The sequence below is a fragment of the Xenopus laevis genome, chromosome 7S (assembly GCF_017654675.1).
Source record: "Xenopus laevis strain J_2021 chromosome 7S, Xenopus_laevis_v10.1, whole genome shotgun sequence".
Taxonomy (NCBI): domain Eukaryota; kingdom Metazoa; phylum Chordata; class Amphibia; order Anura; family Pipidae; genus Xenopus; species Xenopus laevis.
The window spans coordinates 69,446,334-69,462,736 of record NC_054384.1 but is presented as its reverse complement, the minus strand read 5'-3'; the positions used below and the strand labels follow the sequence as shown (position 1 = coordinate 69,462,736).

At 41.2% G+C, this 16,403-nt stretch overlaps 1 protein-coding gene and 1 long non-coding RNA gene across 3 annotated transcripts in view; one reads left to right on the top strand and one right to left on the bottom strand.

Moving 5' to 3' along the window:
• Positions 1 to 1,727: 1,727 nt before the first annotated feature.
• Positions 1,728 to 3,431, bottom strand: LOC121396449. The gene is made up of 2 exons (XR_005963048.1): positions 2,865 to 3,431; positions 1,728 to 1,776 (listed from the first exon to the last, which is right to left on the bottom strand). It is a non-coding gene; the product is annotated as an uncharacterized LOC121396449 (long non-coding RNA).
• Positions 3,432 to 4,521: 1,090 nt separating this feature from the next.
• Positions 4,522 to 16,403, top strand: part of LOC121396442 (cilia- and flagella-associated protein 251-like) — a 32,914-nt gene continuing 21,032 nt past the window's right edge. The window contains exons 1-6 of one of the 2 annotated variants that reach the window (XM_041571351.1): positions 4,522 to 4,813; positions 5,468 to 5,509; positions 6,855 to 6,924; positions 7,036 to 7,075; positions 7,199 to 7,286; positions 7,382 to 7,435. In XM_041571351.1, the coding sequence (XP_041427285.1) occupies positions 5,477 to 5,509; positions 6,855 to 6,924; positions 7,036 to 7,075; positions 7,199 to 7,286; positions 7,382 to 7,435 (285 nt within the window). In that variant the 5' untranslated portion in view covers positions 4,522 to 4,813; positions 5,468 to 5,476. Of the gene's footprint in view, positions 4,814 to 5,467; positions 5,510 to 6,854; positions 6,925 to 7,035; positions 7,076 to 7,198; positions 7,287 to 7,310; positions 7,436 to 16,403 lie in introns of those variants that run through there. The other variant, XM_041571352.1, reaches the window with a different exon arrangement.

Sequence of the window (16,403 nt, the reverse complement as noted above, 5' to 3'; positions counted from 1 at the left end):
TTCCCTTGAACTAAGTACAAGCAGCAGGAACAGTCCCCTACTTTTGCTCATTGCCTGCACAGAGAGATCCCATAAACTTTGGAAGCATAGGAATTCCTCTGTAATAAGCACAATTCGGCAGAAACAGTCCCTAACTTTGCTCATAGCCTGTACAGAGAGATCCCATATAACTATGTAAGCAAAGGAATTCCTCTGTACTAAGAACAATTCAGCAGGAAAAGCACTGACGTTGGATTAAATCTTGTATAGAAAGATCCCATAAAATGATGGCAGCATAGGTATTCCCCTGTACTAAGCATAATTCAGCAGGAACATTATCTAAGTTTGCGCAAAGCCTTTACAGAGAGATCTCAAAAAATATGGCAGCATAGGAATTCACCTGTACTAAGCACAATTCAGCAGGAACAGTCCGTAAGTTTACTCTCAGCCTGTACAGAGACATCCCATAAAGAATGGCAGCATAGGTATTCCTGTGTACTAAGCACAATTCAGCAGGAACGGTCCCCAAAGTTTGTTCATAGATATTGGTGTTGGAATTGAACTCATGGCTTCAGGACTTCAACTTTGCCTCCTTTTGTGACTTCAGGTCTTTTCGCTGCTTCAGGACTCCAATTTTGGCTATTTTCGTGGCTTTAGGTCTTTTCGCTCATAACTTTCGCACTTCCGCATTTCGGCTATTCGCGACTTCGGGATGAGGCGGCACGGCTTTGGCACTGGCAAGGGGGGCCCTGCTCTTTCGAAAAGTTCAGCACTGCCGGCCCCCCTTCAGGCTCGGGCCCAGCAGCATATGTATTCCCTTGTACTAAGCACAGTTTAGCTGGAACAGTCCGTAAGTTTGCTCAAAGCCTGTACAGAGAGATCCCTGTATAACTAAACCTGCAGCCTTGTGCCTTTATATGGTGACAGAACCCCTCAGTGACAGCTAATATTCTTATCATTTACGGTAGGGGACACAATACCATATAATACCTGTGTAATACTCGGGGTCCAATGTATAACTTAGTCTGCAGCTTTGTGCCTTTATATGGTCACAGAGCCAGTCAGTGACATCTAACAACCTTATCATTTAAAGAAGGGGGTGCATTATCCCTTATAATCAATGAGTGATAGTCCCCTGTATAACTCAGCCTGCAGCCTTTATATGGTTATAGAACCCCAGCCCAGTGCCCAAAGCCCACCCCAGATTCAGCCAAGCCCACACCACAGTAAAAAGCCCACATAGACATCAGTGCTAAAACTAACCCCCCCACACATAATTTATAAAAAGCCATTGGTGGTTAAAACAAAAACATTGTTGGCCAGGGTCCCATATACAAGTTTTTAAAAAATCATTGGTGGTCAGGGCCCCATAAGATAAAAAACATATATTGGTGCAAGGGCCCCCCAAAACATTTTTTTTGGTTTGTTTTTTCAAAAGAAAATTGGTGGTGAGGAGCCCCCTACAAGTTAAAAAAATCATTGGTGGCCAGGGCCCTCCCGCTATAAGTTAAAAAAAAAAAAACCTTTGCACCTGGTTCCCCAAAAATGTTTCTAAAAACATTGGTGGCCATGGCCCCCTCTTAAAAGTTTAAAAGAAACATTGGTGGTCAGGGGCCTATATAGTATTAACATAATACAGGGGTTTAATAAAATAAAAAACACACTGATCAGTGGACCTTACTCCTTACCTGGCTTTGGGTCCTTTCGAGGCTTCAGGACTTCAACTTCGGGTCTTTTCGTGACGTCAGGTCTTTTCGCAGCTTTGAAGACCCCCCACATGGTCTGTCATTTCAGGTACTGCAAATTCAACACATTTACAGCATTAATTTGTGGGGCAAAGATAGAAAAATGTACATTCACCCAAAAAAATATATTTTCAGAAAATAGACATTCCCCTGAATCCAAATTGGGTGTGCATGTCTTTCTACTCTGAAGCACCAAGCTGCGAGCCTTAACTAAATTTGGCGATATTGGAGATAACTTCTACCTTGCAGCATCTTACCTGCTACATACTATTAGGTAAAAACATATATTGATACATGGAACTAGACAGTGTACTCTACAACTTCCCCGCAAGTTGGGACAAAATAGAAACTAATTAGACACCAACACTGTGATACAAAGTATAGTGAGGTGATGAGGTCACCACCTTACCTACAATGTAACAAGCCAACTAGTTCAGGGACGTTACTGGACACTCTTTCTAAAACTGGGAAGTGGATTAACGCCCCCGCTCTCCATATCCCAGTCTTTGGCAATCCTACTTTCTCTCCTCACCTAGACTTAGACAACTACAAGGGAATTACTGATACAGATATCCCGGACACTTCAACCACAGTCACAATGATTCCTCCCTGTCTGCTAGCCTGTACAGAAAATGGTTCCTTCCAGTTGATACTGCAAAGGCCCTCAACCTAAGAAACTGACCCAATCAACTGGCTGATTATTCAATTATTAAAGGTATTCCAGTGTACTTGGCAAAATTCAGCAGGAACAGCCCCTATGTTTGCTCATAGCCTGTACAGAGAGATCCCATAAAACTACGGCACCATCTCTACCTACTATAGCTGCTATCCCAAAGCCACACTCCCTTCCCAAATGTGTTGCAAGGACCCCAATATTTGCAGAGACCACTGCAGATGCTAGGTGGTAGCTGAAGAGAAGAACATGTAGATGGCTTTTAATCTGACATATGTTGTTCATATAATGTGGAAAGCAATTGCAAAAAGTTTTTATTTCTGGGGAACAATCTGAAAACAATTGAACTGAAAATTTGGAAGGTAAAACAACCCCTTTAAGTATATGGCACCAGCTAAACAAAAACTGTTCACTGGCTCCATATCCATCACCACTGACCCCAATAAGAAACAACACGGACTACTTACCTGGGATTGAACATAAGGGATACAAAACTGCTTTTGGGCTCCAGAATCTTCAATCAAGGCACCTTCTAGGCATGGAAATAGACCAGATCCCCATGCTCCTAAAAAACAAAGAAAAGCGGTAAGTTGGGGACAAGTGGAGGTACAGACAGCTGAAACATTACATGACGTCTATATCAATAGGAAATACTGTGTGTAGACCACTAACCAGCTTTGAAACATAAAGCTCTATAAATACACCGACACGGACTCTCTCTAACGTACAAGGTCATGCTGGAACACAAACACCCCAACTTACCGGACTATACTAAGTCTTCGGAAACAGACTTAAACCTCAGTCCCTGAGCAAGATTGGCTGGACATATTCCAAATAATCACAAAATGCTCAGTAAGCAATAAATAAAAAGAACAATGAGATCCACCATCTCTACCCACTATTAAGGCTAAGGAAGGGACCCCCTACAAGCCAAGGACCCCCGGTTCTACCAGACTGAGCAACAGCAGCAGCACTGATTGGAACCATGGCTGATGAATGAATGGACCCAACAGATATGGCAGCGCAGTAACTGCACTGACTCAATAGGCCACACATACAAAGCAATGCTCTGTGTACTTAATAGTCTGTGTATGTGCTGCACATCTAATTAGAAATAAATGCCATATAATCCTCACTCATCAACAGGGGACACTTCCCCTTTAAGAGCAGGGGACAGAGGTGACTTCCACCTGGAAATGTGACAGTTGGTTCAGTCCGTTGGTTGGCCCTGTGGTGAGAGGTAAGAGTACTTTCCCTCTGGGAGATTTTTTGCCAAAAAACCTTTATTTTAGTGGAAAAAGAGGAGGGAATTTGGGCAATGTCCCACAGAGATGAGCAGGTGTTGTGCCTATCCCTGATTTTAGTGAATTTGGTTATTTTTCCCCTAAAATGTGCTTGGGAGATGCCTTTAATCTTAGTGCTGGTTGGGAGACACAGACTTTTTGTGGATTTGGCAGTTATGCAGGGCTGCCAGCAAATATTCACATTATCTACAGAAGGAAAGTTTTGGGGACCCTGTAGCACACCATAAGATACTTAATGTATGTTCCCAGTACTGACAGGCTCCTTAGAGATTTGTCCCTTTGCCCCTGGGTATGTGCCCTGTTCTTATGTACCAACATTGTAGCTAAATACATGTTCCCTTTATCCAAGTCTGGAACTAGGGGTGGGAAGCAGAGGCACGTGCCATGGGGACAGTTGGGGGTGATGAGTGGGGGACATACAGCAGGTCCCATAGAAGAGAGGAGACTTTATACCTAGGGTTTGACAGTTGGTTTAGTCCGTTGGTTAAGTGTATATTCCCTCTGAGAGATATTTTGCCAAATAACCTTTACTATATTAAAAACAAGAGGGGAAAAGGTTGGGTGACGCCCCCTCAGACTAGCAGATGTTGCTCCTCTCCCTGATTTTAGTGAATTTGGAGATTTTTCCCCTAAAATGTGCTTGGGAGAAGCCTTTAATGTTAGTGCTGGTTGGGAGACACAGACTTTGGCAGTTATTTAGGGCTCTCTGCTAATTGACTGTGTGAGGAAACTTCCAGCATTCTAGAGACCGAGGCTCAGTACCTGCTGGAACTGATACAAAGCTCAAAGTTTAGGGGAAAATACATTTCTGCTTTCCTCTGTATTAAATAGGAAATATTAAGCGCTAAATTCCTTAACTTGCCTTTATATTCTCTTTTCTATACAGATTGCTACAGTGCCTTTCCTGCATTTTTGGACCGCGACTTCGGTGATTCACACCTGCCCATTAACACCTGGGAGTTTTTTTTTGGCTTCTCCATTGTTCATATAATTACATCTTTATCTGAACAGTGTAAGAGAGCCAGGGGTTCCTTAGGGAGACCCCCCTTGGGGTGGCCCGGCCTTGTGCCGCCCCCTATATTTTTTCCCCATCGGAGAATCTTCATTAAGAGGTAATCTTTCAAATTCAACTGATTCAGCACATGATTTCTTCTTCAGAGAGTCTGTCATAAATTCACTTGGGGGGTCCCACGTGGCTTTGTGCATATGAGCCCATACGGTTACTGTATATTGTATTTATAAGAAGCCAATCCATCAACAGCATTAATAATGGGCTTTAATCATTGACTGGAACAATGTTTCATACAAATGGGAGAATATAGATAAGGAAATAATTAAATGGGTGGTTCACCTTTAATGTATATTTTAGTATATAACAGGATGGCTACTTCTAAGCAACTTTTCCATTAGTCTTCATTAAATGTTTTCGATAGTTTTCTGACTCTTTCCAGCTTTCAAATGGGGGTCACTGACCCCATCAAAAAACAAATGGTCTGTAAGGCTACACATTTATTGTTATTGCTACTTTTCTTCAAATCAGCACATGGTTGCTAGAGTAATTTGGACCTTAGCAACCAGATGGTTTTAATTGCAAACTGGAGAGCTGCTGAAGAAAAAGCTCAATAACTCAAACCCACAAATAATAAAAAGGCAAACCAAGTGCAAATTGTCTTAGAACATCATTCTCTGCATCATACTAAGAGTTCATTTAAAGGGGAACAACTCTTGACTTCATTTTGGCTGATTATGTCTATTTGTCCCTGTAGGTTTCAACGATGGACAAGAAGCAGAGAAATCCATCTCTTCTGGTAATGCCTCAGTGTAAAACAATCCTCTCTCATCTGAACTGGTGTTTCCCTTTCACTCTTCTATATAAGCTCTCCTTAAGCAGCTGTCTGTCTGCTTCCTTTTATATATATATATATATATATATATATATACACACACACACACACACATAGTCCAATTTCTGGTGCACGCAAAACAAGCTCAACTGCCTAGGTGCTGGTTATAATAATCAATAATAGAGCAAAAAAACCGCACTCACAGGGCTTTCTGAAGACGGCTTAAGTGAATAGCCGAAACGTTGAAATAAACATCATTTTTGATTTTGCACCTTCAGAAAGCCCTGTGAGTGCGGTTTTTTTGCTCTATATATATATATATATATATATATATATATATATATATATTGCACGCTTAACAATCCACCGCTGCCTGGGTGCTGGTCAACACATTAGTATGCAGTGAACAAACAAGCCACACTCCAAGGTCTTCATTTTGAAAAATAAAGGTGAAGTTTTATTCTCAACACTTCGGCTGCTTAAGTGGGGCCGTCTTCAGGAGATTCTCCTGAAGACGGCCCCAGATAAGGAGCCAAAACGTTGAAATAAAACTTCACCTTTATTTTTCAAAATGAAGTCCTTGGAGTGCGGCTTGTTTGTTCATATATATATATATATATATATATATATATATATATATATATATATATATATATATATATATTATATATATATATATATATATAGTAGTAATGGATCAGCACACTCATTTTAGAAGTGATTAAAGTGTCTTTATTGGTAACACAGCATTGTTATCCGACGTTTCGGTCCCACCTGGGGACCTTTCTCAAGGTCCCAGGTGGGACCGAAACGTCGGATAACAATGCTGTGTTACCATTAAAGACACTTTAATCACTTCTAAAATGAGTGTGCTGATCCATTACTACTGCATATTATGAACATTGATCGTGCACCTCTACTCTATTGGAGATCGAGTGTGGACACCCAAAGCAACTCTATATTTATATATATATATATATATATATATATATATATATATATATATATATATATATATATATATATATATATATATATATATATATATATATATATATATATATATATATATATATAGATATAGATATAGATATAGATATGTGTTGGAGCTGCCAAACAATTTTCTCTGTGCAGGTAGAACTGACATCCAGGGAATCCAATCTCTACTTTTATTAAATTTTCAGAATTAAATGCCCTTATTCCTGGCATGTCTGCCCCATAAAAACCCAAACCCCTTTCTGTCTCTATTCTCCTCAGAGCCAGAGCCACTTAGTATTCTGTCCCTAATGCTTTTTCTTTTTACTTACAGACGCTGTACTCCGTCCTGAAGGACTTCAGGGGGGAACACACGGACTTTGAGGCCCTCGCTTCTTATTATGGTAAAATCCTCTATTATTTATCAGTTCCTAAGGTTGTGCCATTGTTTTATTATTTGTGAATTCCTTTCCCCCTTTAGCTCAGTATTTAACTGAATTGTGTTTTTCCCGCAGAACATCACTACCGGGTCGAATTCGGCGAGAACATCGTCCTGTAAGTAAAACATAAATGGACTTGTTACATGTTGGGAATCATTTGCTATTGCCCCAGGGGTAACTGCAAGGGCAATACAGCTGGAAAATGTTTTATTAACATTCAGTGATCTTTCTTTTTCAGAAAGCACTTCCTTCTAACATGTGATGTGGACCCGAGGATGAGGGCCAAAGAGAACATCATGCATTTCTGGAAAATGCTCAACTCACTGGTATGTAATGCAGAATAGATGTTTAGATGAATAGGGAACAAATGATATTAGATTGCCAGCTCTTATCTCACACTGCTTCTTTCTTTATGTTACAGGAAGTGATTAAGAGGGAATATGCCGCCCTCAGGAAATCTGCGAAGCTGCCTCCTGTAAGTGTCACTTGTATAATTATTATTATAGGAGAGGTTATTATTCACTTTGAGTCTCTATAATAATCTAGAACATTATCATTCATTGTATCTCCTGCTCCCCTGGGGGCATCTAAAGTCTCCCATCCAAGTGCCATTTTTACCAGAAACAAAAATGGTTTTATCACAAGCGTTCACATGGCCACAATAATGGCATTGGTACAAAGAAGCGCTTAACATTGACTCTCTTCTTCCACAGGATCATCCAACTCGAGTGCAAAACCGGAGGAAGCAGCTTGAGTATCTGCGGCTGGAGAATGTAAGTTCACCTGGGATCACTGTCCCTGATGCTTTTCTTGGGTGTTTAACCGCTAGATAATGAACTTTGATTGGTCTATTGCAATCGGGACAACGGCACAAGGGGTAATTTGGGGTTTTTTCTCCCTATGATGAGAAAAGGCTGATGCTCATAATTATAATTTCACAACATCAGCTGCCGGCAGGGAATCCCACACCCTCACTGCCCTCAGCATATAAAGGTACTATTAGCAGCACATATACAGGCATAATCCTAATTGTCTCCTTTCTTTCCCCTTTGCTCCTATCCTTGTGCCTCCCCTGCGCTCACAGACTATCAACCAACATCTGACCCAGCTTCACCATGAGTTCCTGAGGGAGCTGAAGCTAAAGAAAGCGGCTGGGTATGTATTCTGCAATTAACACTTTCAATTACACTTACTGGCACATAACATATTAAAAAAAAAAATAGATGTTTTCTCGTACCTCTGGGTGCTTTGGCCATACTAATAGTAAATAGCACAGAAACTTGTTGAACTTTTTTAGGTCCCTACAACGATAGCATGTATCTCAGCATGTATCACTGGGTGAAGTCTAGCATGGAACTTACTCAGCTCAGTAACTGCCCAATGTGTTACAGTAGGGACAGGTATGTAGCAGGTATAATGATATTTCTTAGGTACAAGGCTATTTTAATCCTCCAGTCATCAGAATTGTAGTTGCAATACTTTGGAAACAAATTACAATAATGACCCATTTTTTTCATTTTCTTCCCTTTAAACCTAGTAAGAAACAAGCACACAGTCCTGCAGCTGAAGAAGAGGAGGATGGAGCCCCTGCAGCAGCAGATGAGGAAGCCCTTGATACAGAGGACAAGGAAGAGGAAGCGGAAGGAGCTCCCGCTGAAGACCCTGCAGTGGAGGAGAAGATGATGGAGGAGCAAGCAGAGGAAGAAGCAGCTCCTGGAGCAGCAGAAGAGGAAGCTCTTGCCTCTCAGGAGAAAGAAGAAGGAGCTGAAGATAAAGAAGAGGAGGATGCTCCAACAAATGAAGAAACAGCTCCTCCCGCTGAACAACAGCAAATTCCTGATGAGGAGGAGAAAGAAGAGGGAGCAGAAGTAGGAGGTTCTGCAGATGAAAATCAAACCCCTAGAGTGGAGGAGAAGACAACGGAAGAGCAATCTCCTGCAGTGGAGGAGAAAGAGGAGGGAGTTGATGGAGAAGAAGAAGCTCCTGAGGTGGAAGAAATCATCAAAGACCCTCTGGAGAGGCCGACCCTCCGAAAACAGTTCAGGAAGGCCATCATGAAGATGCTCCGGAGAGTTTGGGTAATGTATCAATTTACTGACAATTACCCATTATCTAGAGATGCCTCGTGTTGTCCAATGCAGCTCCACTTTACTTCCTGCTGTTCTGAGCATTTTCAATCAGAATAATAAAAGGAAATCATACACTGTCTGTTGAGGCCGCAGGCTGATTACTTTGAGAGCACCCCATAGGCCAATGTTTGGTTGTCTTTAGGTTGTAAGAGGTTGCTGACAGAGATAAAAGTCTGCAGATAAAGTGTAGATTCTATAGTAGGCTAATAACAGGGGAGGTAGGTAACGCTTATAGGGCTGATGGACATCTGGCTTAGATATCCACCTTTGGAAATGGGTTGCTACTGGATAATGGACTGGCGCCAGGTGATCAAAGCGTATAAAAGAATAAATGGCACAGGCTCAGACTGAGATTCATAATAGGCCAAGGCATTCCATGTGTAGAGAGACCCAAACAGTCCCCACAGGCCCAACGAATAGTGCGTTCTTAAATCAAGACCTATAGCCTTTAATATCATAAGGAAACAAGTATGTCTTTATTCTTTTGTCAACACTTTCTATATCTTTTCTTTTCAGCATTCCACCCAAAGACTCACCTGCTGCTGCTGCTGCTGCTGCCGCCGACCCAACACCATGGCCTGAATCCTAAATGATCCAGGGTGTAAAACCGACTGCCGTTTCTAGGAGTCAGGAAGGAATTTTTACCTACAGTGCAGATTGGTCCCCATAGTACTCTAGGGTTTTTCGCCTTCCTCTGGATCATTGGTCGTTAGGGATGCCCAAATATAAATTAGCTGTTCATTTTAATAAATCCTGTGCTCTCCGACAGGTTTCCCCATAAAAAAGTCTCTGTGTTTTTCTTTAATCCCTATGGTGAATATTGAGGGAAGGGGCTCCTGTGCCTCATTCTTGTAAAGATGACTGACCGGTTGTGTGACGGGGCAATTAATACTGCTGGGAGCTGCTCAAAATGGCAGTGTAAGGGTAAAACTGGGTCGTGGTGCTGATACAGTGGTTTATTTGATGAAGGGAATGGGTTAATATCTCTGCAGGGTTATTTGCTTCATATGTACATTGATGGGGATGAAAGACATAGGGACACATGTTGATCTCAAATGATTGCAAGGAACTACAAAATTTCTTTACTCCATAGGCCACAATGTAAGCATTTCCATTCAAGTCCATTGCCCTCTTAATATTGGAATTCCATCCACTTCCCACCAGACCTATTTATACTATACCAGACATTTAGTATATGAAGGTGCTTGATATTGGGGAATGCCTGTGCTGGATTTGTTTTTTGGTTACCACTCTCTCCAGGTTATGAGACATCCTTTTGGGGTGGGGGATTCCTGCTAAAGCGATGGAGGAGTATTATATTTCTTCCTGCCCCCACAATGACACACTCCATTGTTTGCTAGGCGAGGAAGCCCTTTGATGACGGTAATAAGGAAGGATTGGGGCAAGTTGGGCCAACCCTGCCCCTGGATCCACGAAACCCCCCCCCCACTCAGTACCAAAGTTCACATGGACATGAACCTGGAACAGTAACTTTTGGTCGAGGTAGACTCTTTAAACAGTTACCTAACTCAACCTAAATCAAATTTGTTAGTAGAACTTTTCCGCATTTCTGATGTGTAAATATGAGGCAGTGGGTTAAATACTTTGGTCAAACACTCGACGGTCCGAATAAAGGCAATGGTAAACGAGGAAATGTGTTGCCTATGGAAAATCTCTGCTACGATCAGGTGACAATTCTCATGAAATACTTTCCCCTCCTTTAAATCTTAAATGTTAAAAAAAACATTGGTGGCCCTAGGGCCTTAAGAGTTAAAACATTGGTGGCCCGGGGCCCTAAGAGTTAAAAACATTGGTGGCATGTGGCCCTAAGAGCTAAAAACATTGGTGGCCTAGCGCCCCTAAGAGTTAAAAACATTGGTGACCCGGGGTCCATAAGAGTTAAAACATTGGTGGCCTGGGGCCCCTAAGGGTAAAACTTTATCTGGGACAAAGAGTTGAAGACATTGGTGGCCTAGGGCATAAGAGTTGAAACATTTGGTCACCCTGGGGCCCTAAATAAAACATGTGACAACGGGCCGTAAGATTAAAAACATTGGTCGCAAGGGCCCAAGAGTTAAAAAACTTGATACCTGGGACCATAAGAGTTGAAGACACTGGTCGCCTGGCCCCTGAGAGTTAAAAAACATGCGGCAAGCCTAAAAATTAAAAACATTGGTGACCAAAGCCGGCCCCAAGAGTTTTAAAAACAATGGTGGACAAAGGGCCCTAAAAAAGTAAAAACATTGGTGACCTGGGCATAAAGAGCAAAAACAATTGTGGCAAGGGCCTACTACAAATATTCCTTATCATCTACAGTGGGGTAAAATATCCCTTATAATACACAATTACTCAGAAGTTCCCTGTATAACTCAGCCTGTAGCCTTGTGCATTTATATGGATTGTCTATAGCCTTATAATTTACAATGGGGGTTATTATGCCCTAATACAATTTGTAACAGTTCCCAGTGTAACTCAACCTGCACTCTTGTGCATTTAATTGTCACAGAACCCCTCAATCACTTTCTAATATCCTTATGAATGAACAGAACAGTATAGGTGCACAGTCTCTGTTATAATACATAAAACCCATGAGTTAAACAATAGTTTCCGTAAACTCCACCAGCAGCCGTGTGCCTTTATATGGATCTCAAATCCTTATTAAATTTACAGTAGGGGTACATTATGCATTAAAACACAAAATATACTCATTGTTCCCTGTATAACTCAGCCTGTTCCTTGTCCTTATATGGTCCCAGAAATGTCACCGTCCCTCTCTTACTATAGCACCTCATCTATTCAATGTGTCAAAACTGCTGATCCCCACATGATAGAAACGCTCAGCCCCCAATTAACCAGGACTGGGATAAACAAAATGAGTGAATTATACCATTCTGAGGAAATCTCAGCTACAGCCCGAATATGTCACTAAATTTACAGCTAAAATGGATATACTGGACCCTCTTGTAAAGGTTGTTCACCTTCCAAACACTTTTTTTCAATTCATTGTTTTTAGATGTTCCCGGAAATGAAGACTTTTTTCAATTACTTTCCATTATTTATTTTTTACTCGTTGAATGTTGAAAGTTGGAATGTTCCTGTCTCTGGTGTTTGATTCAACTAGCAGCTCAGTTAAATCAGGTGCAGACTCTGAACTGTTACCAGTTTTGACATTAAGTTGATACATTTCTCAGCAGCATCTCTGAGTATTAGCAAACTATTGTATAAATTCTAACAGCTGCCTGTAATGAAAACCCAGAGATTCTGCTCAGCAGGACAAAGATAAGAATGTATCAACTAAATGTATCGCATTGAGAACTTTACAGGCGTCGGCGACCCCCAGGCTTGCTTCAGAAGGAAAAATGACACTTTACACTTCAATATTAGAAAAAAAACCTGTTGGACACATAAGAAAATAGAAAAGTCACTTGGAAAATTGTCATTATTTCTGGTATCTATCGGAAAACAACTAGTTGTTTGAAGGGAACCAACCTCTTTAAAGGGAGGCTGGGTTGTGCGCTGGGCCCTTCGGAAGTGCCAATTTAAAAAAAAAGCACAAAATTGCCCTTACCTCTACAAGCCACTCTGAAGATAATCCTCCCAGCCCTCCTAAATGAATCGTTCTAGACACTTTGCAGATAATCCTCCCAGCCCTATGAAGATAATCCGCACAACCGCTCCGGAAAATAATCCTCCCATCTTCCACTGCGATAATTCACTCAGTCCATACGAAGATCCATCCGCTCAATTCAACAACAAAGAAGAAAATCCTCCCATCCGACCTGAATATAATTCTCCCCAGCAAGCTCTGAGGCTATGGATACACGTGCGATGTCGGCGGCAGTTTCAGTTCCAGTTTTTAAAAAAAAGCCGACCGCTGCATAAATACGCCTAGCAGTTTCAATTTCAGGCATTTTTATTTTAAAAACAAAACGTGTCCGCGAACCTCGTGATAATCCCACACGTGTCAATAGCCTGAAGACTACACCCTCAACCAGCCATTCTGATGGTATCCTCCCATCCGACCTGAAGATAATCCAACCTCTGGAAGATAATCAAGCCACTCTGAAGAATATAATCCCACCAGCCTGCTCTGAGATAATCCAGCTCTCTGAGATAAATCCTTCCCAGTCATGCTCTGAAGATAATCTTCCCAGATGCTCTTGAAGATAATCTCCCAGGCTGCTCCTGAATGATAATCCCAAAGGCTCCCAAAAATAATCCAGGCACTTCTGAGATTAATCCTCCCAAGACCGTTCTGAAGATAGACTCCACCAAGGCCATTGAACATAATCCTCCCAGCCGCTCAAAAAAAGATAATACTCACAAACCCTCTGCAAATAATCACCACAAAATGAGTCCTCTTTCCATAATTTGGATCTTCAATACCTTTAGTCTACTAGAAATTCATTTAAACAATAAATAAACCCCAATAGGCTGATTTTTTGGTTCAAAATAAGGATTCATATATCACTTAGTTTGGATTCAAGTACAAATTACTGTTTAATTATTACAGAGAAAAAAAAAACACTGCTTTTAAATTTTGATAATTTTAAATAAAATGGAGTCTATGGGAGAAAGCCTTCTTGAGCAGCAGAAAGCTTTCTGGATTACAGGTTTCCAGATAACAGATCCCATACCTGTAAACCAAAATTTAAGCAAGTGATCCTAGAACTACCCCACCATAATATACTGATAAACCATGAAACAACGTTCTGTAGAATTTTACCACCAACCACATCACACTCAAAAACCTAAAAAATGGCGCTCTATGCAAAGAATAACCCACAATATCAACCCCCCAATATTTCTCCCACAGCAATGACTGACTAAATACAAAACATGTTCTGGTTACCGACCCAAAGCCATAATACTTACCATAGAGTTCCCAGGCAAACGTTTCCTCTGTCTTCTGATCTCTCTTCTAATCCCTTCTTGCATATCCTTCGCTTTTCTTCAGCTTACTCCACTTGCATATTCCCTAGATAAAGACAAGTATGTAAATAAAATCCCATTAAAAAACCTATATTATGGGGTGCATTTCCTTGCGGACACATATAACTTTTCCAATTCTGCGTAATTTTTGTTACAATTCCATTTCCTGTAACAAGATATAGACTAAAAAAAATAAGGGGAAAAAAAAAATCAAATTGAAGGTCACTCTTAGAAACCAAACCATACTTTAGGTTCCAAGTCCAAAAACTCCCACTAACTGTAGGGTCACCCACAGAACCATAGACTTTTTTTGCAAAATGCACAACAACCACCAATATGAGCCCATAAACCCTTTAGCCCAACACAAAAAACCTCTGTTCACTTCCTGACCTGACTCATAACCACTGTACCAGTGCACTATAAGAAAAACTAAACCTATGCTAACTGAAGCCTCACAACTTCCTACTCACTTTCGGTCCCTGGTTGTGTTTCTCCTGCAAGGTGCTTCCTTCAGTAGCATTGTCATCTGTGATCACAAATGTCCCTTGTGTTTTTTGTCCTCCAATTCTTTCTAAAACTCCACCCCTTTCTATGGTTTCCACTACTCCTCCCTAGTGGGCCAAAACAACTATATATACAGTAACATAAATCCAACCCAAACCCTACCACTTAGCCATCTAGGAGCATAAGTTGCGTAATTACACTGCAATAACTTGGGAATGCCTGTTAAAGACTAATGCACACGGAGATATGATCCCCACGTTTCAATTTTGTGCTACCATGGTGAAACATATCCCTGAAATGTTTTCCACTGGCCAGGGCCAGAACATAGGAGCAGCAGAAAGAGGCAGGTCCACGGACCGCAATGAAGGGCGCTGGGAAGCTACCTTTAAAAATGTCTTCCTCCTTCCCCTAGCGGGTTCGCACCCCTAAACTCCCCTTTGCTCTCGCCCTCAAACTCGTCCACCCTCCCCTCCGTTGCTTTTCTCTTCCGCCCTTTCTTGCATTCTCCTCCCCTCCATTTCTCTCTCCTTCTTTGGTTGCATCCGGGTTGTTCTGCCACCGCCAATAAGAGTAAATCGCCAGTCGGAAACATTTACTCTGTGACTTTGTTCGCCAAAATGCAAACTTCGGGACACTTAAGGAACTTTATTATTACCAGCCAGAAAACATTTGAGAGAGATTTTCATAAATCAATTTTCTGTATAATTCTTGTCCAGCCCTAGAAGGGATTTTGATCTCATCTCTTATTCTGACAAAACATATAAACTCTTAACTTAATTACCAATCAAACAAGACCCACTTTTTATTATTAGAGAAAAAAGCAGTCATTTCTTAAAAAATCATAGGTTTCCTTTGTACACAGCTTACTGAAACTGAATCTAGGATTTGCATATTCAAATTAGGGGTGAGAAGGGAAATCACGTAACTATTTGTCACCAAAACAAAGGAAGAAAAAGATGTTTTTTCCACTTTTTACATTACCGTCCACTGTCATATGCAAAATTAAGATTCGATTCAATAATTGTATTCACCGAATCTTTAATGACACGATTCTCGGATATTGCGGGCCACAATCCGCAAATACTCCGACACCACACACCACTATGGTGCAACAACACCCAGAGCAGCATGCTCAATGCAGCCGCCAGACTGAAAAACACTATGCCCGGACTGCCTCCACAATAAGCGGCACACTTCCCATTCGCGGGAAGGAAGAGAACACCACCCAGGAACAATGCTTCCAGCAATCGGCAGCATATATTCCCCTTTTGTCACTAAGCACCAATTCAGCAAGAACTGTTCCCTGTTTGCTATTTGCCCATAGCCTAACAGAGAGATTCCATAAAACTATGAGCCCAGCATATGTATTCCCCTTCACGTTTAGCTTCAACAGTCTCGTAATTTGCTCAAACCTGTACAGAGAATCCCTGATTATAAACCTCAACCTGCAAGCCTTGTGCCTTTATATGGTATAGGAACACCTGGGCCCACCAGTGCCCAAGCCCACCCCAGATCTGCCAACCCCACATCACAGTAAAAAACCCACATAGACATTACGCTAAAAAACTAACCCCCCACACAATTTTTTCTTTTTTATATTTAAAATTTTTTATGTTTCCTGTAAAACTTTATAAGCATAATCATAAGAATCACATATTGATCATAAGTTGCAGAACCGGTTACATTCATCACAGATAGACATTCAAAATTGTAGCGCATTCTGAATATATAAACTCTATTGCAACAAAATTAAACCTTCAAATTATGAAGTAAGCATGTTGTTATCTACTTTTATTGACAGAGTTACAATTAAATCGGTGTTTACCTAAGCGTAACGGTGCTTTTCTATAGTCCCAAAGGGGATCCCTCTTCTGTTGG